This window comes from Acanthopagrus latus, chromosome 21, assembly GCF_904848185.1.
Source record: "Acanthopagrus latus isolate v.2019 chromosome 21, fAcaLat1.1, whole genome shotgun sequence".
Lineage (NCBI taxonomy): Eukaryota > Metazoa > Chordata > Actinopteri > Spariformes > Sparidae > Acanthopagrus > Acanthopagrus latus.
Window position 1 is genome coordinate 9848613 of NC_051059.1, and position 25909 is coordinate 9874521.

At 44.6% G+C, this 25909-nt stretch overlaps 1 protein-coding gene across 2 annotated transcripts; it reads right to left on the bottom strand.

Moving 5' to 3' along the window:
• Window positions 1-47: 47 nt before the first annotated feature.
• On the bottom strand, window positions 48-24754 carry LOC119010534 (artemin). 2 transcript variants are annotated; one of them, XM_037082723.1, is made up of 6 exons: window positions 23432-24754; window positions 23065-23301; window positions 22193-22523; window positions 5488-5558; window positions 3169-3382; window positions 48-1935 (listed from the first exon to the last, which is right to left on the bottom strand). In XM_037082723.1, exons 3-6 carry the CDS (start codon window positions 22287-22289, stop codon window positions 1424-1426), a joined length of 894 nt encoding a protein of 297 aa, XP_036938618.1. In that variant the 5' UTR covers window positions 22290-22523; window positions 23065-23301; window positions 23432-24754; the 3' UTR covers window positions 48-1423. The 2 variants fall into 2 exon arrangements, with proteins under 2 accessions (XP_036938618.1, XP_036938619.1); XM_037082724.1 differs by lacking the exon at window positions 23065-23301.
• Window positions 24755-25909: the final 1155 nt, after the last annotated feature.

Below are 25909 nucleotides of genomic sequence, written 5' to 3' on the forward strand. Positions count from 1 at the left end.
GAAACTGAGAAAAAATTGACATCATTACCCAGAATTAACCACAAAAGTAGAGATCAGCTGTCAGACTTTATTAAATATACCAAATCATTTCAATGTAGGTCAATTTGTTTTTTGATTTTTATTATGTAAGTCTGTCTGGGACGACACGTGAGAGAGAATCTGAGGCTTCCAAGGTGCAATATGTACGAATTTTATCATAACACTTTCCTTAATTCACCAAAATAATCAAAAGAATGTGACCAAACATTCACGATGTCAAGTCAAAGACATCTGTGTATTTTGTTGTAAGGATATCTAGATAAGTTAGCATGCTGACCGGCTAGCACGGGGTCTGAAAACCTCTTTCTCCCAGTGGTGCAGAGCTCCTCCAGTAGCAGTGTGAACACCAACACTTCCCCCGAGTTGTCTGGCTAGCTTCACGGCTAACTGAGCTAACAAGCTAAGTAGAAAAAGCCAGTTAGCTGTTACTCTGGTAATATGCTGCCCCATTTGTTGGGAGTATGAATTCAACAGGGGCCTAATTCTTAAATATTGCACCTTTAAATAGTTTTCTGGTTTGGAAAATGACTCTAATTCAATTCAAAGTTCTGCCCAGAATCAGCTGTCCAGCCCCGGTTTATAAGGCGTGGGATAAATATGACAATCAGCACCTTTAAAATAAAAAATAAAACATATATGTACTGGAAGTAACTGTCAACATGAAATCTGAATCTTGGCAATAAATAGATATTTATCTACAATATAGAGTAAATAAAAACAGCTCTCATATCAAGCTATAATAAATAAATAATTTATCAGAAATAAATATATTTTACTTTTATACAGTAATACATGAAGATGCATGGCATCCGTTCGTCTGAGTTCACCTGAACATAGAAACTATACAATGTAATGCCTGTTTTTATGTGAAGAAAATGATATTGCCTTTGAAGAGGAGCTGCTTCACTGTGAGTAACAGTGAACATCCCATCAGTCTCTGGTTTAAAGTCGGAATCAGAATATGAACACAGTATCAGTCCTTTGTGTCTGTTCTTTATATCTCCGCAGCGTCAGCCTTCAGGTCTCGCCCACATTAACTCATGCTCACATAAAGAGTCTCTTTTATGTGTGGTAACTGCTCCGGAGTGTCCTGCATTACTAAAAAACAATTCACTCTTTGAAGACGCAGCAATAAATCCAGACGGTGACTCCCTGATGACTTCCCCCTCACTCTGATTTTGACCTCGATCGTCCAGCTGCGCCCAGACCTCGTCCACCTCGACAGGAAATACACCGCAGGAAGCCAACGAGCGGCCGCCACCACTTCTTCTGCTGAGAGTGTGTGTCACAGTGCCCCCCTCTGGCACCCAGGCCTTCGTCACACCGAGCCACTTCAGGACGGGTGACACCCCATCCTCGTCACCTTCTCCCCCCGGTCACCTCTTCAGCCCATGCACATGCAGCTGGCTGCTGATAACGACTGGATGGTCCTCCACGTGGTCTGGGCGTCCATGAAGGAAACTGGCTCGTACCGGTCGGGCCGGCAGCAGGGGTGGCTGCTGACCTTGCGGGCGGTGCGCCGGGGCAGCGAGCCGTTCTCCAGCAGCGCCTTCAGCGCCAGGTCGTAGTTTGTTCTTGAGGACTGGCAGGAGCCCACACAAAACTTAAAGAGGACAATCTCGTCCGAGTCGAAGCCCAGGCCCAGGTCCCGAACCCTCATCTCCCTCTTCTCCACACGGCAGTCCCTGCTGCTTTGCTTCGGCTGCCTGCTTCTACCTTTGCCCTTTCTGCCCCCTCTTCCTGTCTCTTCCTCTTCCTCCTTTTCTTTCTTCTTCCTCTTCTTCTTTTTCTTTGGTGATCCCTTGGGTTGAGGTTCTGAGGGGTCAGAGGAGCGCGGAGAGCGCCCCGCCCAGCGACTACTGGGATGGTCGTCCACCTCATCTATTACAAAGGGGTCTAAGACAGAGAGGAAAGAGGAGTGGTGGAAAAAGAGAGTTACAATCAGTGTGAACACTTATTCAGGAAACTATTGGCAATAACAAATACATTCTTCTGAAAATCTTGACTGCAACAGACTTTATTCACAAGGCGGCTTTTTTCCTCCAACATCTCGGTCAGGCTGGCAAACCTGAGTGCTGGGATAATGTAATGCTGTTACGTTCCAGGTTGCAACATACGTAATCATCTCACAGCTTCTCAGCTGATCAGCAACTTGAAAGATGATGGATAGTGAAAATCTGGAGGCACATCGGTCCACAGTTCAAGGTAAAACAACATATTTGACAACCCGTTAGCTAAAGTTAGCATCCAACCACTTCCTAGCTGATTCACTGTTTGATCACATCCAGTGTGTTTCACTTCAAGGATTAGACGAATGTCTCCAAGATGCGTGTTGATACATCTGAATTCATTTACACATGAAACACTAAGTAGGTAACATTAGCTGTTGTCTAAAGGAGGCTAATCGGTTATCACAACTGTTTTACCTTTAAATATGGTCCCATGTCCCTCCAGATTAAACTATTCCTTGTCCTTCCAGCTGCTAATCAATCAGGAGGCAGTGAAATGATAACAGTTTGTCAGACAGCCTATGTTTATATGACTTGCACACAAGAACACAGCGGTACAACGCTTGAGCTTCTCATCCCGAGTGTGATGTCAGAGGAAAACGGTCCCTGACTATTTATTGAAGAGGCGGCCTGCAAAAACAGATGAACACCACTCTGACCTCGGATAAACCAACATCAGTTTGTCTGATATTCCCTCAAGTGCCCAAAACAACATTATTTAGGAAAATTATAAAAGCGATAGCTCTTTTTCCAAATGAACTCACATCACTTCTGACCTATTGGAATTAGTCTGTATTTTGTCCTTTTTTTTTTTTTTTTTTGCTGTTTTCAGGACGTTTCTGGGCGTCTGGAGGAAGACAGTTGATTGATGAGTTGCATTCCCAGGTTGTCAGACAGAAGCTTTAAGTTGGTGGCCTGCCAAACCCAACGTTTCAGTATCGTGACCTGAGAATGTGACTCAACAATCAACTGTCTTTTTCCAGAGTCACTTCTGCACCTGTATTTACAAACAGCCCCCGATAAATCCGTCACCGTATTCCTTTAACATAACTTTTTTCCATTTTAAATCCAGAGACACTGGCTGTGCTGTAAATGTACACTTCTGTAAGAGCGTCAGTACCATATAGAGCGTGCCAAGTGGAGTAGGGGTCACTGTCGCCTTCCTGCTCCTCGTCCTCCACCACCTCCGGCAGCGTCACAGGAAGCTCCCGCTCCTCCTGGCCTCCCAGCAGGCCCACAGCGCGGCCCGAGTCTGATCCTGCACCGGCAGCGCCAGCCGTCATATGAGCTCCTTCCACTAGAGGCAGCAGAGAGAGGAGCACCCACAGCAGCACCTACAGGAGACAGGATTCACTCGTCTGAGGGATTTGCTGAACTGACTTTCTTACATGTTAAAAGTTAGTTTGATAAATGAATAAAAGAGTCAATGAGGCTAAAGTTTGCAATCTAAACAGAAAGCTGCCATCAGGGCATGGAAAGTAACTAACTTCAATTATTCTCACCTAGCACTTGCAGAAACTCTTAAACTTGTAATAATGGATTTTTAGGCCTCTCAGTGTGTCATGCAAACATGTCACTGAGGAGAAGGAGCCGCTGAACACTGCAGCGTTTCATGAACAGTGAAAATGACAGTCCTAGCTAAATGAAGCAACCGACCGGCTGATGGGTTAATTAACCGGAATAATCTAACACACATGAGCAGAGAAGAGCGAGCTGCTTGTGCCTGTAACATTAGCTAACTGCCTGCTAGTAGCCTGCACAGGCAGATTGTTACAGTATGTCTCCTCATGTCTTCTCACACCGTCCTCCTCCTCACTGTCCACAAGCTCCTTCCTGTTCACTGATTCATACTGAGAGAGCACGTTCTACCAATGTGAACGGCAACTAAGTTAGCAGTCGACAGGGTGAATCTGTTAGCAATCAGACACAGAGCCAGCCTACATTTATTTAGAGTCACATTTCTGTCTGTTATTCACGGTGTTTTTTGGACTCTACCTGTTCCTGAGGGAAATATCCGGCTCTTTAGCTGCCAAATACTGTGCTACATTCAGCAGTTAGCCACTAGCTTTGTCCATCTGTTGTTTGGTGATGCCACACAACCAAAACATCAGCTGAAAGAAACTAAAAAAGGTTCATAGAGCTGAGGGCAACTACAGCCCCTCCATGTCTCACATACTTATTTGACCCATTGCTAAATGGGTAATATTTTTTGCGCAGATTTATATGATGCACTGTACTCAAATACTTCTAAAAGGTAAGAATACTCTGGAAGCCCATTAGATTAAAATAAAGTCCAAATGATTAAATAAAAAGTCAAAATGTGTCTAATATTTTTGATTTTTTGACTGTTCTTTAGCTCAAACTTTGATTTTTCATGTCATCATTTTAACTTGTTTATGTCATAAATGTTGAAGAATTAACTCACATTTATCACTTTTATCACAAGAAATTCTTGATTTTTTATCCGATAACGTTTTACTTACCACAGGATTTTTTTTCATCCATGTATTTATTCACATTTTTAGATGGCAGGACTTGGAACAATGCAGAGCGGTGTACAGGTTGCGCTCTCTTTCATGAGATAATCTAATGTTTGTACACCACATGAAGCTAGAACGTCATGTCAAGCAGAAAAGACATAACATGAGATTTAGTTGTTGGTAGCTGTATATCACAATAGGCTCGCTGTTTTCCTCGTCTCCAGTCTTGACGCTAAGCTAGGCACCTGCTGACTCCAGGTTCATATTTCAAGCAAAAATGAGGAGCAGTATCTGCCACAAGAAAATAAATAAGCATAAAAATATTCCCTCTCAGTGGCGTACGGTCCTGCCGCTGTCTTTTTTCCACCAGAGAAACAGGACTGTTTGGTCTTCCGCTCTCATGGCGACCATGAACTTAATAACAAAACTAATTGAACATAGTGCTTTATAAAAACAGATTAAGAAAATGAGATAATACTCAGAAGAGCACATAAACCACACAGCTCCTCAAAGGCTCTTCAGTGGAGCTGCAGCAGTACTTTGTCTTAAGCCATCTTTCATCAAAAGTGATCTCTCTTACTCTTCTGTAATACTTAAGTCAAATAACTCTGCTTTCTTTCCGATCTTTTGGATCAAGCTCTGTCCACTGGCTTACAATTTAGCGATGAAAGCCTCGGCGCTGACGTGGTTTTATGGAAAGCTCAGGCCCGAGTCTTGTGGGGATGGATTTCATTAACAATTTATACCCACACATAACTCATCCTCTGGTTTATAGTTTCCTGTACAGTGGGAATGACAAATGAAGAGGCTGGGTTGTTTTGCAGAGACGGCGATCGCGTACAAGTGAATGCGAAGAGGATGGAGGAAGAGATGGAGCGATATAGGATAAGAGGGAGAAACAGGCAGCAGAGGAAGAAGGAGAGGACATTTTTTTAGGGTGCTGTCAGCTCCTGACAAACCTTGGCCTTCGCTGACATCACGGAGGTAATCTCCTGTCTATCCTTCCTCCGAACCCTCCATCTGGTCCCACCTGGAGAGAAAGAGAAAGAGAGGAATGTAAGACCAAGAACAAGGCTTCACTCTGTCAACTTCCCTCTTCCCAGAACTCCCCCTGAAAAGGGTAACATAAACTAAAGGCGCAACATGCGGGCGATATGATGTCTATACATTCACAATTGTCCAGGTACAGTGAAAAAAAAACAAAAAAAAAAACAGCCCCGCGGGCCCCTAAGCACGCCGACATGTCACATAAATCACGTACTCCATGCATGAGGACAGCGTGTTTGTTGTTGCTTCAGCAGGAGACCAGTGTTTGCTGCCAGTTAGTGTGGCCAGTGTTGGCTTGTCGGCTCATACATCCATGCAAACAGCCCCAGTTGAGGCAACAAAAGGCAGCATCTGCGATACACTTGTCAAAGGCATTCTTCAGGGTCGCCCCTGTGGCAGAGGTACAAGCAGGGGGAACCAGGCATGGCGGGAGCACTTCGCGGAGGTCCCGGACAAAAAAGCCACAGAGATGCAGGACAGGTGATAAGCCGGTGTTTACATACACTACGTGCAGTGTGGAGGATTGTGCTGGCCGCGGGCATCAGGTTTGTCTGAGGTGCCCCGGGTGTCAGCAGAGGTCAGAGCATCGCGTAACTCAACATGTTCAACACTCGTCACACACACATCCTGCTAAAAAGCGCTGCAACAAGAGAAGTCACTGAAGTCATTAGGAGACGCCGTCTGGGAACTGTGAACATCTGTGCAGGATTTCATGGTAATCCATCCGTTAGGTGTTGACATTTTTCAGTCTGGACTAGAAAAAAAAAATCCTATTGTGATTAATTCAACAGATCTTGCAGTCGGGATGTGATGCATGATTAGTGGGAATTATCACCTTTGCAGTGGTGTGACATTTGTTTGGGTCGCTTTCTTACATCTGTACACCACGATGTGCGGGACAGAACATCCCTGCAGCGCTACGGTTCTTCATCATAATGCTGTTTTGTCACACATTTGAATGGCAGCGTTCGCCATTTCAATATTGCACTTGGCCGATCTCGATAATATTTCCAGTGTTGCAGCTTCAGACTGACACAGACTTTGGGAATTCAGTTCTTGTGCTGAACAAGAGGAATTATTACAGCAACCAAATCCTCTCGTAATGTCTCTATGGGTGGTTTTGCATTTCCAATCAGTATATTAGTCTAATGTTTTCAGGCTTTTCTGGCTGGTGACACATTAAAGGGGCTCTACGTGTTTTTGGAGAAGAAATTCAAACTCAAATGAATCATTATCATAATACATTCTCTCAGAAATACTAATTTTTTCTGTAACTGAATAAACAAGCTTATCTCAGAGGAAAATAAAGTTCCAGAACACTGTTTGAAGCTAGAAAGGTGGAAGGGTCCGTCACATATAAACAAAGTGAAACAGTATGAAAGTGTGTCATCCTTTAAGGTCCGTTTGTTTAATCAGTCATGAAAACAAAGATACTTGTTTCAAAAGTTTGTTTAGGCGTACAAAAATCAGTCACTGAAGATCTTTCTCCCTAAATGTCCTGCCTAAAACTACGTAGTGCACCTTTAAAATGAAGGGATGTTTATCTGAGACCTGTCCTAACCAGTTCCATACAGCATGTCTAACACCTGACCATTTGACTGATCAATGTTTTTATCTTTGTTTTCTTTTAGAATACCTTATAGAAGTCTTGTAAAAATGAAGCGCAGCCTAAAGAAAAGTCAAAAAACATTTTTGTGGAGCAGATTAATGTTGAAGTCCCTGTCGACTGCAGCTGCTCAGGAGAATGCTGCAACCCCGTTTTGCTGTGAAGCTCCAGGAATGCTCTGTGGACTGCGAAACGTCACCCGACTTCCCCCCAACATGGGGCTGAGTAGATAATGATATAATGTCCTTCAAGTTGAAAACTAAGAAATTGGGATCAAAATTCCCAAGAAGCTGAGACTGAAAGGTCATTCTTGATTTTGGAACCAGCCGGTAAATCATCACGAGGTCCATTAGAACCTGCTCTGGGGCTTTTGATCACATATCTAAAATCTATACTGATATAAAACTGGAACAAAGCAAATCCTCACATTTGAAAAGATGGAACCAGCAAGTCTTTGGTGTCTTTGCTCAATATCTGACTTTAATTTTCCTCAGCGCTGCTGATGATAACATTCCACTGAGGCTGTGTGGTACTGGAGCCTTGAGAGATTTCCCACTATTTTAATGTAAACGATAAAAAAACGTAATTATGGTTTCACTGTTGCTTCGGAGCAGAGAAGCCAAATCAGTGCACGTCTCTAAACAGCATCATAAACCCCACATTCCTTTGGCTCCTTTTAAAATGTCTGGTGTTTCTGCGTTCCGTCTCCTCTGCCTCATTTTATTCACACTTTCACTTTACTTCACAAGCTGCTGTGGAACTTCTCCTTTGACAAAGTTCTCCTCTGCCGCAGTCGCGTCTGCTCCGTTTAAATCTGAGATGAACACTTACTTGAAACAACTTTCCGCCCACTGATATTTCCTGTATCTTTGAAACCACATCTTTCATCTCTGAGATGCTTTGTGCAATCTTGGCAGTGAACTACATCAACACTGAACGGCCATAGTAACGTATTCAAGCATGTACTCCTCATATCTCTGTAGATCTGCGCTGATATGACGAGTGCAGTGTTTATTTAACAGTCCAAAACAATCCCGGCTGTTCTGTCGGCGCAGGGAGATGGAAGACTGACAAACGGTTACAGATCGCAGGTCACGATAAGACCTGTGATCCTGCACGTTCCAGCCGAGGGAACGCTGAGGGAACGCTGAGGGAACGCTGAGGGAATGCTGAGGGAACAGGAGGTCGAGCAGAGATACCTTTAGGGACAGACTACATGTCACCGCTGCAACCCAAAGCCAAACCGACTCGTCAGCCCGCCGTCTCTGGACAGATCCTTCGCTGAGGTGCCATTCTGAGTCCCTGGCGCCACAGCTGGGAGCATTTAGCCCCCTTCTCAGCTCGGCGTGCAGGGAGTCTACGTGAGCCTGTCTGCTGGTTCATTTCACCCCACTGCTCTGGAGCTGTTTACAGCCCGACGCCTGCAGCCTTTTCGGGACGAGGTGGGTGGGGGGGAGTCGAGGGGCGCAGAGAGGAAGAAGGAGCGAGACACTGGTCCTTGAAGTGCTCCAGACTGACACGAGCCTACCGATGCTGTGTGTGTGCGCGCGCATGCGTGTGTCCATGTGTGTACAGGTTTAGATGTATATATGTGTGTTTAGAAAGCCGAGCATGTGCCTCTTCCTTGTTTGGCTGATTAAAGCGCTGGGTTTGTCCATCAGGCTGGAGAGAGCAGAGTTCTTGTCACCTTCCATTTGCATTGTTACCGCGCCGCGCTCCAGTTGTTGTCCACAGTTAATTAAGTGGGTAAGCCCTCCCGGAGCAAGTACGAGCCATAAAGCCAGAGCCAGCTACTATTTCCAGAGCTTACTCTGCTGTAGTGAACTGCCGTTACAAGTACTGTTTAAGTGCTCGGAGAGGACTGATGCGGATTTTGCTTTAGGGATGTTTATGCGATGAAAGAACAGAGTATCAGCTTTAAAACAGAGGCTGCCAGCACAAGAGCAACATCAGTTCACTGAATATCAAGCGCACTGAGCAGCAGTATGCACTAAAGTAGCAATACTAAGAGATGTTTTATTCATCAGGAACAAACATAAATGTCATAACTAAGTGATTTCTGTCTCTGACCACAGGAAGACTAGTTAACATTATAGTTATAAGCTAGCCTAATCAGGATCCTGATAAACAAATAATTTTCTTTAAATTACAGTTGAGAGCAGAATCTGAACTTTTTTGTATTATCATAAAGGACTGGCCAAAAAAATATGTGATTTTAGCGGAAGAAAACAGCTTGTAAAGGCGAAAAAGTGTTTAATTGGAGTTGAGACCAGAAGCAGATTTTGTTTCACTGTATAAGGTTTACAGTATATGTCAACAAATGTGTGATATGTGTAAAATAAAAACAACATGTAGACCTAGGAACAACAGCATGAAGATAAAATAAGACAGTTGGTCAGTTAGCCTTAGATAGGAATCAGCTAGTTTAGGCTACCCATATTTTTCTTAAGTGGCTAGCCAATATTTACTGTAACCAACAGCTAAGGAATCGATCTTTTAATACCACATAGTGAGTATATCACAATCATAATAGAGAAAAACACTAGGACTACAGACACTAAAAAACTAGAAATTAAATAAACTAGTTTTCTTGCAGCCAGTAAACCTTGCTTAGCAGAGCAGCCTCGCAGTTCACTGATGGAAGTATCATGACTTAAAGTGGTTACGCCACCTTTTTAGCAAATTTTTAAATGCAGCCTCAAACAGGATTTCATTAAAATTGCTAAGTTGTTCAAAAGGACAACAACGTTGAGGAAGAAACAAGAACATCATTTCCATGTGCCCTTTAGATTGTCCAAACATATATTTAAAGGTTGTGTCTGTCACAGTTACTAATAATCTGATTTAAAGGCACAAAAATGTAATGTTTATTAATTAACAACGATGTGATTCTGACTTTTATTTATACTGCTACTTTCAACAGAGACACATCTTTGCTAAGAAAACAGGCAGGTCGACATAATAAATGTGCTTCTGATTAGTGATCTTGGTGCCCACTGTATATCATTACATCCTCAGACCTGAGCTTCGCCCACAGAGCCTCCATAAACCTCTCACCTTGTTCAAAAAAAAGAAAGAAAGAAAGAAAGAAACCTCAGAGCTCTCCGGCGTTTCTCCTCCCTCCAAAAGCCAAACTTCTCCGATAATGACCTCCTATTAGAGACCCGCTCTGTTCTCTGCTGCGTGTGCACGTACGCAAAACGCTCCTCTGACCTCCAGCTTTAACCTGTCACTACCGCGGTGCCTGATTGCAGGAATGAGGGGAAAAACAAGGGTACAGTAAATCACTGCTGGCTCAATAAAAGACACCTGCAGTGTAAGAGGAGATGCAGGGGAGAGAGAGGAGGCAGAACACCAGGAGAGGCCGCCTGATCACTACCAGACACCGAGAAATCAGCGGAGGTCCCACAAAACGTAGCGCCGTGACACCCGCTGTACTTCCATGTGCCCCAAAGCTCTGCATACATGCATCCAGAGCAGCTCGGAAACTTGTTATGTGACTTTGCTTTTCAATCTGCTGCCGGCGTTCTGATGACAAATATCTTCGCAGAAGTATGTCATACAAGGAGCTCCAGGGTGTAACGTCTGGCGCGCACAGTCTGACGTGTGAATGTTTTGCATCTTCATCCGAGTCAAGAGTCTCAGAAAAGCACCGTGCTGCATTTAAGTTCATCTTGGACTGGGAGCATTTCAGTGTTCTTCTAGTTTATACTTACACAGACTGCGTGCTGCATCAGAGCCAAAGCAGCACATTTTTGAATACATTTCTTTAATCCACAATCGGGTGAATCAAGAACACTGATTCTCATAATCAGAAAAATGCTCCATATCAGATCCGATAATTAGCCATGGCACGAATACCAGCTTCGATAACGTCAAGTAAGCAGTTCATACAGACATGTAAACACATGTCGAATTGACTTTTTCTTGTACTTTCTATACTTGAGTACATTTTCATGTCTGATACTATTCAAGTAATATTCATACGTGTGTTAACAGGATATCTGTTCCAAAGTTTGACTCTCGGGTACTTTTTACAACACGGACAAAAACGCGATATCAGCGACTCGTGTTTTCCTGCACTCCTCTCTCACTCCTGTTCCTCATTTGCATCATACTTCATTCAAAGCTTCGGGCCCATTAATGTCTTTTTCTCTCGTTGAATGTGCCCTCTCCCCCTTCGCGCGACCGAAACAATTTCACTCTTCAGCAGTTAACGACGGCGTGCCTTTAACTATGCGAGGCAGCCACAAAGTCAAAGGAGGGAAAGGCTCGAGGAGGGGCGATAGGGACAATGAGATAATAAAAGAAATCGCGTGATAAGAGTAAGGAGAATTAAAAATAGAGAATAGGTTGCCGTCCAGGGGAAAGAAAAAATGAGGAAAAGATAATTGAACCACTGAATGGGAGAAAGCAGAGATAAGGCCAACACGGGGAAGCGAGGGAATGACAAAATGAGAGTGCAGAAAAGAGAGCGCAGACTGAAGCCCGGTCAGTCTGTAATCCCATAATCCCTGGCAGGCAGGCAGGATGTAATTGCTCGTTAGTGCCAGTTTCCACTCTGAGGCCTGTCACTGCTGGAAAACCACAGAGCGCCGGCGAAATGAGAAACAGATAGCAGCTCCCATGCCTCGCTTCAGATAGGTAGGGGGGCCCCCCACCTGAACACCCCTGAACACACACACACACATGTGCACACACACACATGGTTTTTCTGTCTTAGGCTCCTTCATAATCCTTTTCTCTGCCACACACCAGATACACACAGTCTTTGTCAATGTCTCACAGCACACGCACACACACAGGGGGCAGAGGTAATCAGAGGTGTGGACATTACACAGCCTGGAGGACGATGGTGGGGAGAGGAGTGAATCTGTGTGACCTCACCCCTCTCCAGGAGGTTTTATTAATCCACTGACGAGTCCGTAGGTGTCTGAGAGGCGTTCAGGCCAATAGGAGAGAAACGTGGAGCTGAGAGGAGTAATGTGTCAGGAGCAAGGTGACTGTTAATAACCTGGGCCACGCTGAGCCGGTTCTAACTTTACATACAACAAGGCCAGTTTACAACTGTAATCCAGCGAGGAATGGTAACGTCAGTCAGTTGGTCCATCAGTTTGATCTTTAAACTTTAAATCTTGTAACTAAAATATCACAGCGATTATTTGACTGATTGCCTTGAAATTTCGATCAGACATCCAAGGGTCCCAGAGGATGATTCCTTGTTGATCCCTCGACTTCTACTTTCTAATCACGATCATGTCAACACGTCGATATGCCCAATTCTGTGGTTCATGATCACACGCCTGCAAAATAATCAACAGCCCATCAGCCTCAGCTGAACTTTGTGCCACTTAGCAAACTTTAGCATGCTAACATGCTAAACAACAAAGACTGATATAACAATTGTATCTGCTTAACATCGACAACTTGGCTTTTTTTGTCACAAGCGCGAAAGCATGCCAGCATTAGCATTTAGCTCAAAGCACTGAAGTACCAACATGCAGCTTCACAGAGCTGCTAGCACGACTGTGCACATCTAAGTCTCATGTTGTGACTAACCGACTTGTGTCAGATGCCAGAAAATGCCAACAGTGTTTACAGTCAAATCATTGTTTCATTCATTTTAAATCAAGTAAATTACATCAGAAACTGAACTTGGATTTGAACTGTTAAACAAGTAAAGGAAGTTGCTTTGGGTGGTCATTGTGGGTGGATTTTTATTAGTAACTGTTAAGATTGCATAGACTGAATGTTTAATACAAGAAAGTGTAAAAGTACTTTCATGTTGACACTGGAAAAATGTTTGACCTCTGAATAACTTGTTGTAAATGTATAGCTGCTTCAGTCAATATTCAGTGTCTTAATTCTTCTTCTTTGTTAAATAGAAAAACTCAAAAAATTCATCAGGTGCAACACAACTCAATGTAATGTTGATTATACTACATATCTGCTAGATATGTGAACAGGGTATTGTTAACTAACTTTGTTGTTTACTAATGTTCACTTTATAGCCATCTTGGATCCCACGGAAGTATCTGATGTTGATTTAGCCTCTGGGAGCAACAACCATTGTTTTGTGGCTAGCAGTTTAGCCAGCAGATAATGGGATAATGGACGCCCAGACAAGGGCTTCCTCTTTTCATGTGCTGGTCGCTTCTGTGTCTGATTAAAAACTTGTTTTAGCTCCGGAGAACAATTTGGCTGATCTCTATAATCAGATATCTGAACCTGCTGCAGAGACATTTGAGCTAATAAAATGCTAAATCGTCGTCAGACAAACTGTTTACCTTCATGCAACCAACGCCTGCTCGATACTACTCGGGCTGCAAAACTGACTGTAAACATACCTATGATAACTGACGATGTGTCAATTGTGTGCTTACAGCTTGTTACCCTCAGGTAGCCAGGGTGAAAACATTAAAAGCAGCTCTGAAATATATTACCAACGTCGCAGTGATTATCTGTGCATGGTTAACTAGCCAAAGATTATGGAGAACAGTCCCTGTTTCAAGCTCTGCCTGTGGGGTTAAACAGTCCAACCTGGACCTCATTAGAAGTACCTGTTAGAGGTAAACTTATTGGTTGCCTGATGATAAACCTGGGTGATTAGTGATTTACTTCACTGACCCTGCAGCCTTCACACCAAAGAGCGAAAGAAAGGAGCTGCAGAGGATCGTGCCTAATGGTTCTTCCCTGAGATACATAAAGTCCTTTTAGTGGAAAGCAATGTGTTTGAAGTGCAACAGTTCCGGATTAACGCCTTCACACATGCAGGTTCAAATTGCCAAAAGTGCCGCGGAGAATTACCGCAGGTCATGAAAGCACAGTGATCGGCGGGTCACAAATAAACTCAGTAAAACGCGAGTTTCCACAGCGCGTTAAAGTGTCATCTGTGACCGACACGTTAACCCCGAGCTGCAAGCCTGATGGCATTATTACGATGGACGGAGAGACAGAGAGAGAGAGGAAGAGCTACTGTCATCATCCCAGCCACCACAGACACCTGGCTCCAATAAAGGAAACACATTCACACTGTGAAGCATCATTGCTGCTGGAGACGAACTCCAGAGGGGCGAGGCTGTAATGAGCTCACAGCAGCAGAATTCACTGATAGAAAAATGTGGCTACCCAGGTACATGGCAACCAAATGGAGTAGTGAGCCAACAAAATGACTGTAGTGTCTATGCTGCAAACTGCAGAGGCGGCAGTTGCTCCCACTGGTGCCCCACGATCGAAAAAACACCCCTCAAGTGCCCTCTTGGCAGATAAAACACGATAAAGTGACGTCTTGATGTAATCAGGAATCAGGTATTTCCTAGGTCCGGAAATGACAATATGTTGATCTCAGACAGTGTGTTCCCCCGTGAGCCGGTTTCAGAGACGCAATCCAAACTCTTCCCGCTGTGTTGACACGTTTCCCTTCCTCTACATGCCGGCCTAATTACCACTTGTCTGGTAGAATTGGCAGAAGACAGCTGTTATTGTTGTTGGTCGGCACGCTGTCAACTCATGCCAGGACTTCCTGCTTTCTTCTTCATCAATCTGTCATTAACATTTCATTAGAGGAAAAGAAAAACTGAACTATTATCTACCCCTCGTCAGTCGGTTTTACTGGCTTAGATTGAATCAACCTCAAATAATTAGCTCATGCTAATTAGCCCATGCGGTAAGTCGGTTTTGTGACACCTTCGCTACAATAAACTTTGCGTGTAATGTGTGATGTACAGAATGAGATTGTCACACATCATGTATTGACTTGTGCTGGGGAAAAGGAAACTATGAACAGCTGCAGAGTTCTCTCAAAGTGGGGTGCTGGGACCATCAGGGGTGGTTGAGTGGGTTTTTTTCTCAATAATTACATCCATATAAATCACAATACCAGAATGTTAGATTATTTCAAACATGTCATACGCTTTATATAACAAATCATCTAAAAGTAAAATTGGAGGTCCCTGGTCTAATTTGTGTCAGTTGAGGGGTCACTGACATAGAACGTCTGAGAACTACTGGTTTGTTACAATAAATATTAAAACTTAGTTCTATAACTTTTGACCTGAGTGCAGATACTGTGGAATAGTGAAATTGTTAAACTACAGCCAAGAGGACAGGAAACATAGACAGATTTAAGCAAACCAGTAGTTTAGTCAGATTACTTAAATCATTTTATTTTGAGGCAAAACCGAAACTGTGCACAGATGAAATAATATTATGATATTATTTTAATGTTATAAGAAATTATAAGAGAAATTATAAGAAATTATAAGAGAAATTATAAAATAATCCATTACTGTGTGTCGGTAAGTCAGCCTGTAAACTATAATGGATATTTAATGGACACTTTATGGTTCATCTTACTTCCTCTCTCAGATAATCAGGATATCAGGATATGGTTTAAAGCTGCAATAATCAATATGTCTACATGAGCAATGGATCCAAGGACTGTATGTGAAGAGAGAGGGGTCAGTCACACATCAGACACAAATCCCACTAACAACTGACCTTTGTCTAGTGGGAAATGGTTCAGTCAACATCCCTTACCACATCAAATGACTCTTCAGGAGTCACTTGTATTCATCAGGGGTTGAGTTTGAAAGAGTGAAACTTGACTGCTTGACAGTGGGAAAGGATTCAATTGCATGCCTGAGTGACTGAGTAAATGCAATAATTTGGTGGAAAATGCCAATTAGTGTCTTTTCGGTAACTGATCTGCTTCACTTCCACCGCTCAGCCAAATTTTCAGATGCTGCCAGCAGAGTCGTTTTCAGTCCAATAGCCGGATTCAGAACGAAACAGCAGACAAAGCTAACCGCTTGCTGGTGAACATAGTGGAGTCCGATATTTCCCTCAGGACTTGGTGGAGACCAAAAACAAGGCAAAGTAGAGTGAAAATTGGATCGGGCTACTTTCTAACACATTTGCCACAATAACTGCCCACAGGCGGCCAAAAGATCACTGAATACAGCTTTAAAACCTGTCTTGCTGTCCGGCTTCCTGTGTCTGTCACTATGTTCCCAGTTTTTAGCAATTACAATTGAGAAGTGCAATGTTATTATTAGCAACAGCCGTGATATGAAAATAAGACAACGTTGTGACAAGCCACGATTATCCATTAAAACAAAGCCAAAAAAACTGCTGCAGTTTTTCAAACTGAGCCTCAAGGAGATCAAAAGGTTTGTGGTGCAGTAAAGAGGAGAGATGAACCTACAGCAGGATTTTCCACATCAGCTGAAACTTCCTCAATGTAGCAACGACCTCTGCGAGATTAAATGTGCAGGGTCACTGGAAACCTCAGCTAATGTGCAGCTAGCACTAATTAGCCACATAGAAACCCACAATGCATAAGCGTCTTGTGACCCAGTCAGGTAAATTAGATGGGACACAGTGATCTCCTGCAGCACCGGGCCCTGCTTTCCCATGAGCGCCGAAATGAATGGAGACAGCGTCCTGATGCGACACATCTGTGTCCTCGGCTGTCTCGCTCTTCTTCACTTTGTTTCTCGCTAAGGCATTCTCTCCCAGTGTCCCTGACCCTAATAACCCAAATTCCTGGCTGATTAAGTTGGTTTTAAAAGGGAAGCCACACAGAGAGCGGTTGGGTGAGCCTCACCTTAAATGGGAACACATTGTAGCCGTGTTGGAGCGATGATCAGAGGGTAGGATTTCACTTTCCGGTGTTTGTGAGGACGGCGGCGATTAAAAGGCCGCGGAGAGGACAGAGGGAAGGAGCGGAGAGGTTTCACTTTCTGTCTGTCTGTCCTTCTTTCTTTTTTTTCCCCCTGTCTAATACCTCTCAAACACACTTTGTAAAACTAATATTCCCACTAAGCACATACACACACAGAGAAACACACTCACACGGAACACTTCACCTTTCATACAAACCACACACACACACACACACACACACACACACACACACACACACACACACACACACACACACACACACACACTCACCCTCTGAAATCCCCTCTCCCACCCTTGCGACCTTTTCTTGCTCCCATCTCATGTTGTTATTTCTCCAAATTAAGCCCACACTGAGCCCGAGAGTAGCACTCAGAAAAGTAGCCATCTGTGACACACACACACACACACACGTTGGTCATTATTAGTGTGTCTTGTGGGCGAACCAGCGCTCTCCAAAGTGTTTCCGTGTCGCCCGCTCGTGCCCCAGACAGGCCGGGTTTAATGACCTGGCCTGATAGTTCAAAGCGGCGCTCAGACGCCATGATTAATGAATCCGACCTGCTAATTTCAGGAGAATACAGCTTATTGTATAAAAAAGGCTCCCACAGACACGAAACGCTGCGCTGGGCTAGTTAACATTCTTCTGCTTTTCGGAGGAAAAAAAGTTGTTTTAAGGAGGGAGATCTGGCGATAAGGACAGGAGTTTGCTTTATGTTTCATCAGCGGCTCTAAACATATTAACTGCCGCTTTGTTCTAAATAATCCAAGCTGTTTGAACTTGAAGAAGTCAGAGTGCTCGACGACAACAAGAAAACAAATCAAGATCAGAGAGAAACAATTCCCCCAGCATACTTACCGCAGATTGTCCGCTGCTAGGAAAGCAAAAGGGCCCAGAAAACAGAAGTAGCATGGGAAGCATTTGTCTGAAGGAATACATCTAACAAATTGAAATTCCTTTTTGTCAGATCATGCCTCCTTCAATTTGGCCCGGAGGAATCACTGTAGTTCGCTGCGTACTCTAAGCACTTCCAGATTGAAGTTGCCCTGTGGCACTTCAGGTTGCATAATCAATCTCTCACTCGCTGCACTCTCTCCATTAGTCCTGGGACAAAACAACTAGAGTAGCGTTACACGCCGCGGCCGAGACACAGCTGAAGACAAGGCTCCCTGCACACCGCACACATTCATCTTTGAATGACAGATTTAAACTAATCTGGAAAGGTTGCGCCATACTTTAATGGGTGAATACTTCAGCGCAGAAGGAGCAACACACATGAATGCTTTGCTTGTCCCCGTGTTCGCTGATGTATTTCACCTTTGCATCGAGGCCCTTCAAACTCGCGTCAAGACTTTTAGGAGCCCTCGTTTGTTTTTGCCCGGCGAAGGTTTTTACAGATCAAATAAAGTTATATTACTATATTACTTAGGCTTAGGTTTTATTCGACTTTTAATACGTCTTGCAACAATCTCTAAAATGTATTCAACATGCTCCATTATCAGATCAAGAGACTCAAACACTGGAGTGAACGTGGAGCCAAAAAAACAAACCAGCATGAAAACACTGCACAGTAAAATACAACTTGACGAACACTGACGGTTTGGTGTAATGATTGAAAACTTTATACTAATACTATAATTAGTTAACGACACATTGTTTGGTGCTCTCAAACTGCAAAACACGGGCTGCAAACTGGGTGAACAAGTCCCGCAGCTCGCCGAGCATGTCGGCTACATTTTGTGGTAGCTTACATTTGTGGAGAGTGACGTAAAACAAAGCAGAGAGCAAATTACAGCCTTTAGTCTTGGCTAGTAAACTTTATTGCTTACAGGTCACATTAAACAGGCTGTGAACTTCCAGCAAAGCTAAACCTCAAAACAAGGATGAGGATGAACATTTTAACATGCTAGCTCTGAATTCCACAGGACTTTATTAATATTTAACAGTATTTTTCTAATTCCTGTTAAATTCATGTGGTACTGCAGCTGCTGAAAACTCTGAGTTTTGTGTGAATATTTTATATTTGTCTTTGGTTGCTCAAACGTCAGCATTCATGGCGATGCAGGCTAGGCTGGATTTTGAGCTAGCTAACATTTTAAAAGTGTGACGTAGAACAAAGAAGAGAATAAGTTACAGACAGTAACGAGCCATCAAGTCTTGGCAGTTGCAAAAACAAATTTGGTGGTCCCCAAGCAAATTTCTTGCAAATCATTAATTGTTTTCCAAAAATACAGATTAGGCTGGACAAGCTCTGTTGCGAGGGGTTGGGTATCAGATGTCAATTTGCAAGGTTAACTGTCATTTATTTATCAGCGTCTTTCTCACAGCTGTTAATTTTTGCCTGAATATTTCATAATTATCTGTAATTGCTCAAACGTTAGCATTCGTGGCAATGTCAGCTACGCTGCATTCCTTGCTAGCTTACATTTGTGATGTAGAACGAAGACGAGATTACAGCAACAGTCACGGTTAGTTTCGAAATACAACTCAAAACATAGATGAAGTTGCACATTTTCACATTCTCGTTATAGCTAGCCAGCTCCGAAAAGCCTACTAAGGGCGGATATTCAGGCAAGCTAACTAAAGTGTAGTCTATTACAAAAATGTATTAATGTGCTTCTGTTAGAGTTAATCCAGACATGTAGTGTTGTAGCTGTTAAAAGTTTTGTGTTATACTTAATATTTATCTTAAGTTGCCCAAATGTTAGCCTACATAGGAATGTAACGTTAGCCTAAGTAACATAGAGGAGTTAAAATCATGGAGGTAGGCCTACTCTTCTGCTCACTGAGTGATTTTTATCTGAATATGGCTGACTATATTTTGTTTCATTTGGTTATAAAGTGTCAACAAAACAGAAATGGCTGTTCATGGTTGACTTTGCTGTGTTTATTAGTGACACTTGACTCATTACAGGCTAGCTATTAGCATTCAAATTGAGATTTCAAGATTTCTTTTTCTTTCTTTTTTTTCTTTCTTTTTTTTTTTTAACTTATAACAAGCAGGGAGCACCTTGTATTCATTGTGTCTTCCAGTGAAGTCTTGCCAGGTGATAACAAAACTGAGAAATGTCTCATCTTGAAAATTTGCACATCAAGTGAATATGGATTAAAAAGACAGGGCTTACAGAAAAAAACTACACAAGTTGGTTGGGTTTTTTTTTGTGTTTTTTTTTTTACATTTATCGAACTCTAAAAATAACTGAATTGGTTACTCCTTTCTGCTTTTCTCCCCAATAATTCCCCCTGGTTGTGGGGCGAGGTAGAGGTTTTGTTTTTCTTGGCAAATTTAATGAGAAAGATGCCATCTTTTGTTTTTAAAAAATGGGGTTTCTATCCTCAATATGTCCAAGGGTCTTATGTGAAGAGCACAAAAGTAATATTTGAAGTATCAGGGTGTGCAGCTGAAAGCTTAGGGAGTAATGAAGACCGCTGAGCGAGGAGGACACGCAGTGACAGTCTGTTTCCAGCCACAGTAGCTCCACATATCTACAAGGATGTTTCTGCAAAAAGCAGGAGTGGTAATAATGAGAGCCCATTCTGTCGTTTTAATTACGAGTGTTTGACTGACTCTCTGTGAGTCTGAACACAGAGCAGCGCAAGAACAAGAAGGAGTTAAACCCATAACGCCAACAAACGGCACGCTAGCTCTCGTAAAGCCGCATGCCAGTTAAAACAAACCAGACCACACATCGGGAGGCTGCTGGTAAAGAGAGCGCGCCGGCCCGCTGTACCTGACCCTCGGCGGGGCCCGCTGACCCCGTGACCTTTGACTGGAGGAAGTGAAAGCTGTGGCAGCGTGACGGGGGAGTGTGAGATGCCTGGAGCGGAGGGCGACCCTCTCATGTTCAGCCTGAGAACAGACCTGGCGATTTCAGACGACACGGGTAAAGAAAAACAAGGTTGTTTCACGACATGTTTTCACACATTTTACAGGCATTTAGTGGGGCAACGTCTGCTGGGGATGTGCTACATGTCTCAGGTGATGGCCACACGGATTCATCAAGTGCAACAGCACAAAGCAAGATGTGAACATCAGAGGCCTCCCCGGCGTGTATGAGTAACAACGTATGTACATGACCGAGTGAGTCAGCGGGCCATTGAGTCACAGACGAAGTATGAACACTCAGCAACGCATCATGACATTCCTTTAACTACAAATCCTGACAAATTGCACACAGCTTTGGGATACAAAAATAATCCAAAGTTAAAGGGGCATTATGTAGTTTTGGAGAAGAACTCAAACTCAGAATTTTGATATCTACGACATTACATACATACATTACTACATGAGGTACTATAAAGGTTTCTCCATGATAAAATGAACAAGCTGTTCTCAGCGGAAAATAAAACCTCCGGAACACTGTTTGAATCTAGAAAGGCGGCAGGGTCCGCCACATATAATGTAGCTGTAAAACAGTATGAAAATGGTGTCGTCCTTTAAGGCCCGATTGTTTATTCAGTCATGAAGACAAAGAGAATTTGTTGATTTAAGTGTAAAAGTCAGCCGATGAAGATCGTCCTCTTCGCTCCTTTAAGAGTGAGTGGAAACTCTGGCTGAAGCATCTCCGGCTTCATGTTCTCCAAGCTGAAACAATCCACACAGTTTCATCTGACGCTGGACAGAACTGTGGTTGACTTTCAGCACGTCAAAACACCTGAAGCTTAAAGGACTTGATCTGCCTCTGATCCCCTCAGAGGTACCGGAGGAGGAAAATGCAACACTGTGTGCTTGTGTGTGTGTGTGTGTGTGTGTGTGTGTGTAACCAACACTTTGATATTTAGATTTGCAGCCCACCACAGGAGAGGGTCACACTGGAAGACTTCCTGACTGCCACCTCGCGCGCACACACACACACACACACACACACACACACACACACACACACACACACACACACACACACACACACACTATAGCAGTCACTCTTGATTTATATTTTCCCATCATTCAGAGTCACCTTCTCGCAGCTTGTAAACACTTGACGCCATTAATCACCGAACTTCGCGTCATAAAACCACAGAGGACGAACTCCTCCACCCCTCTCCTCCCACACTGCACTTCACCAAAGGTCCCAATAAACACCGAAATCAAGTCCAACACTGAATCCAGGTCACAGTGGCCCCTGGGAGCCAGAGGAGCCCATAAAAACAGCTGGCAGGTGCGTGCAGCTAAAAAGCCACCGACGTGAAAGGAAATCAAACATCAAACAGCCATGGCAGTGTTGTCACAGCAAACACGAGGACAAGAGAGCAGCTTTCACTGCAGCATAAAGATGTCCAACAATATGTGTGCGGGCAACTTGAGAGAGTCTGAGTGGGTCCTTACCGGCTGTCCGGTGCGCACTCCGCTCCAAGTGCGCGCCGCTTGCTCCGCGCTGCGTGCAGCTCATGTCCGGGTCTCTCCATCCGCTGCGGCGCGTCATGTTGCGTTCCACCTCGCTGTCACGGCGTGCAAGTGTTCAGAGCAGGCTGTCTCCGCTGTGGCTGGAGCGAACATGAAGAATCCATCTAAAGCGGTTCTGCTCCAACGCGAGAGGCGCCTCCTCCTCGTTGTTTTTTTTTTTTGTTTTTTTTACGCAGCCCCAATTTTTTTTTTTTTTTCCTTTTTTTGCACTGGCCGGTCTCCTGTCACGGCTTCTTGGCAGAGTCTCAGCCCCCTGGACAAGAACAGAGAGGGTGGACAGTGGGTACAGACTGAGAGCTGAAGTCAGATCATTTGAGTGTAAGGATGGGTGTTAAAGTTTGAGTGAAAAAAGAAAAAAAAAATCACAAATTTTATGAGCAATTTTTCCCGAATCCGATCAAAATCAAATAAAATCGTGGCTCTTGTTTCTAGAGGACTTTCCCCTTTAACTGGAAACAAGTGATCTCAAGCGTATAATGTGTATTTTAAGACATAATGTGAGACCAAACGACCTGTTTCGATGGACTTTTTTGTTTTGCAGACAGAAAGCTATTCAGCTCAGAGAAAATAAACTTTACAGCTGACTGGCGCACGCTGAGCCGGGCCCACATAAAACCTAATTAGGTAGAAGTTTGTTTGCGGTGACATTAACACGGAGGACGAGCCAGGAGGACACAGTCAAACATTCCCAAGTGTAAAAAATGTTTGCCCTCAATTAGGAACTCTGACTCACGTCCAATCACCGTTTGATGAAATGAAGCGAGTTTTTCAGGTCATGACTCCCCTCTTCTTACCTCCGCTAACCTGTTCGGTCTTGCCTCCGAACAGCCTGTAAGGTTAATGAGGAAAAAAAACACGTTCTGCGTCTCTTTCTGATCGCAGTCAAGCTCGGCACGGTACGAATGCGTCCACGGAGACGAAACCACGGGGGGGGGGGGGGTCGCCTTGTTTCTTCTTCTTTTTACGTGTCAGCTGGATGTGAATGAGAGGATCACACTGACAACACGCTGCTCTGGCGTCAAAATAGCTTTCTGAAACAGAAAAAAAAGTCCATGCGTCACGCCTTTACGCAGCGACCGTCCGCGTCTCCAAGCGCTTCTATCTTAAAAAAAAAAAACAAACAAACAAAAAAAAACAGACAAAACAACAACCAACTCTTACTTTGGACTCAGGTATCCAGTTATCAGAGGCTGTGCCGCTCCGGTGTCTTCTCAGGAGTCTACTACACAGCTACTGAACAATGTCTACAATGCCTCGCAGGACTGGAGGCTATGCGTAAAAACAGCGCGCCGCTCCGCCTGTCAGGGACTTTGTGAAACCGGAGCGCGGTGCCCGCTGCACAAAGTGCTGTGATTCCTCTTCCCCATCCGAACAGCTCAGATGTCTTTTTGTTCCTGCGCCGGGAGGAGGGAGGGGAGGCGAGGGGAGGGAGGGCAGCGACTGTCACACAGGACGGTTTTTTTTTTCTTTTCTGGAGAAGTGTTTCAGCGGAAGGATCCGGCGAGTGACATCTGTCCCTCAGCGTTTACACTCACGCACTCGTTAATGTGGAGCGCTGCGCTGTATTCCACTTGCTCGGTGCCACACGCACGCGCGCAGTGCAGGCATGGAGACACACACATGCATGGACGGATTACGAGACAATAGGCCTCTGGGCACAGACATGTGGAAGGCCCCCACCGCTTCTCCCATGTACAGTAGCACGACACCCAGACTGGAAGGGACACAAAGAGGTACAAGACGACCACAAAGGACGCAGCAGGTTCTCTTTGTGCTCAATTTGTTTCCATCTGCCGTCGTTTTTCACTTTCTTTGTGATCTCTCTGTCTCTTTTTGTAGTCGTTTTGCGCCTCTTTGTAGTTGTCATGTATCTTTGTGGCCATTCTGTGTCTCCCTGTAGTTGTTTGAATCACTCTACAGTGGTCCTGTGGCTCTTTGTAGTTCAATCGTTTTTATTTGCCATGGATTCATTTCTCTCTGGTAATTTTGAATCCCACTGCAGTCAGTCTGTTATCGTTTTGCATCTCTTTGGTGTTCTTTTGCCTCTCTTGGTTGTGGTTTGCGTGTCTTTGTAGTTGATTTTCATCTCTTGGTAGCTGTTTCGCGTCTCTTTGTAGTCTCCCCTGTGTATTTGTAGTCACTGGGCCCCTCTGACCTCTCGGACCCCTGGAACAGTGCCCAGTAGGTCTGTTAAGAAATCCCTCCATGTGCACTTAGATGATTGATATGTGCACCTGTGTGGGCCTTCATTCTGTGCACACACACAAACACATACACACACACTGTGTTTGCCACCCTGCCTCATATGTTTGCCCAGTTGGAGCTGCCCTGACCTCTTTACCGGACTGTGTCACCAGCTGTCAACCCTGCAGGGTGGACGAAGCGAGTCCTGAAGGAGCCGTGACCCCTGTTCGCCGCACCACCGACCCCGCGTCCTCCACCGGCGGAGCTCCCGGCCCCTCGCCTCTCTCCAGCCCTGCAGGCTCGTCCCGTTCTGTCCCGCCACCCGCTCTACCCACCCTCTGTCGCACGTAAAGGCCCTCCGGCTGAGGCACTCCCTGCAGGGCAAACACTGAGGCACAAAGGCTGGGTAAACAGCTCCTTCGCTTTCCTCTCCGGGCCCACTCTCCACGCCGAGGCAGAGACAAATGCAGGGAGGATCCCTGGTCTCCACCGCGGCGCTATTAATAGTGGCGACCAACAAGGCAACAATGCACACAGCTGAGGTGAATGACATGCAGGAATGTGCCGTCAGATAATGGGGATGAGCTCCATAACGGGGAGGGGGGCATGGAGGCCTGCTGGGACCATTAGGACACAACATTTGTGACATGGGCGAGAGAGGTGGGAAGAATCAAACTTCAAATCACTGACAAACAAGCACGTCTACTCCTCCAACAGGATTTATGGCTCCAGTCCTCCTCCTCAAAAGATCAGACGATAACCTCCAGAGTGAAATATGTCCCCAATAAAATGAATCACTGTGTAAACTTCAAGTCGGTGGGTGGGTGGCAGAGTTTCAGCAGAGGGCACCACGCGGCAACCAGGGCCACACATTCGACAAGTGTGTGTGTGTGTGTGCTGCTCGGAAGTGTGCCTACATCGTCCATCACTGCGGGGCCATGTGATGAACTCGCTCGGTATTGTGAGAGGGATTTGCTGCATGACACTGTTTGTACACCCACAGTTAAACCTTGTGCAAGCACAGCTCACATATATCTTCAGCACGCGCACACACACACACACACACACACACACACACACACACAGGTTTAGTCTCTGGCAAGCTGCAGGATCATGATGGCCGTGGTGGAATTTTTCATTTCCTTGTAAGAATATAAAACTGAATTTACGAGGCGAATGTTTGAACACATTTTTTTGGATTCTTATCATTTGTGTCCAGAAGGTGCCGGTGCTCGCAGGGATGTGCACAGCTGTTTCCATGGATACGGGGTGCTGGTTTGGGCCTTCGGAGCTGCTCAGTCCGTGAAAGCTGAGGACCGGATGGGAGAGCGGGTGGGTGATTTTGGGTGCTGGAGAAAGGAGAAAGGAGAACGACTGTTCCAGATGTGGAGGACAGTCGGAGGGTGAACTTCCTCGGTGATTTCTCTGGTTTCTCCTGGAGGTACAGGTCACTGC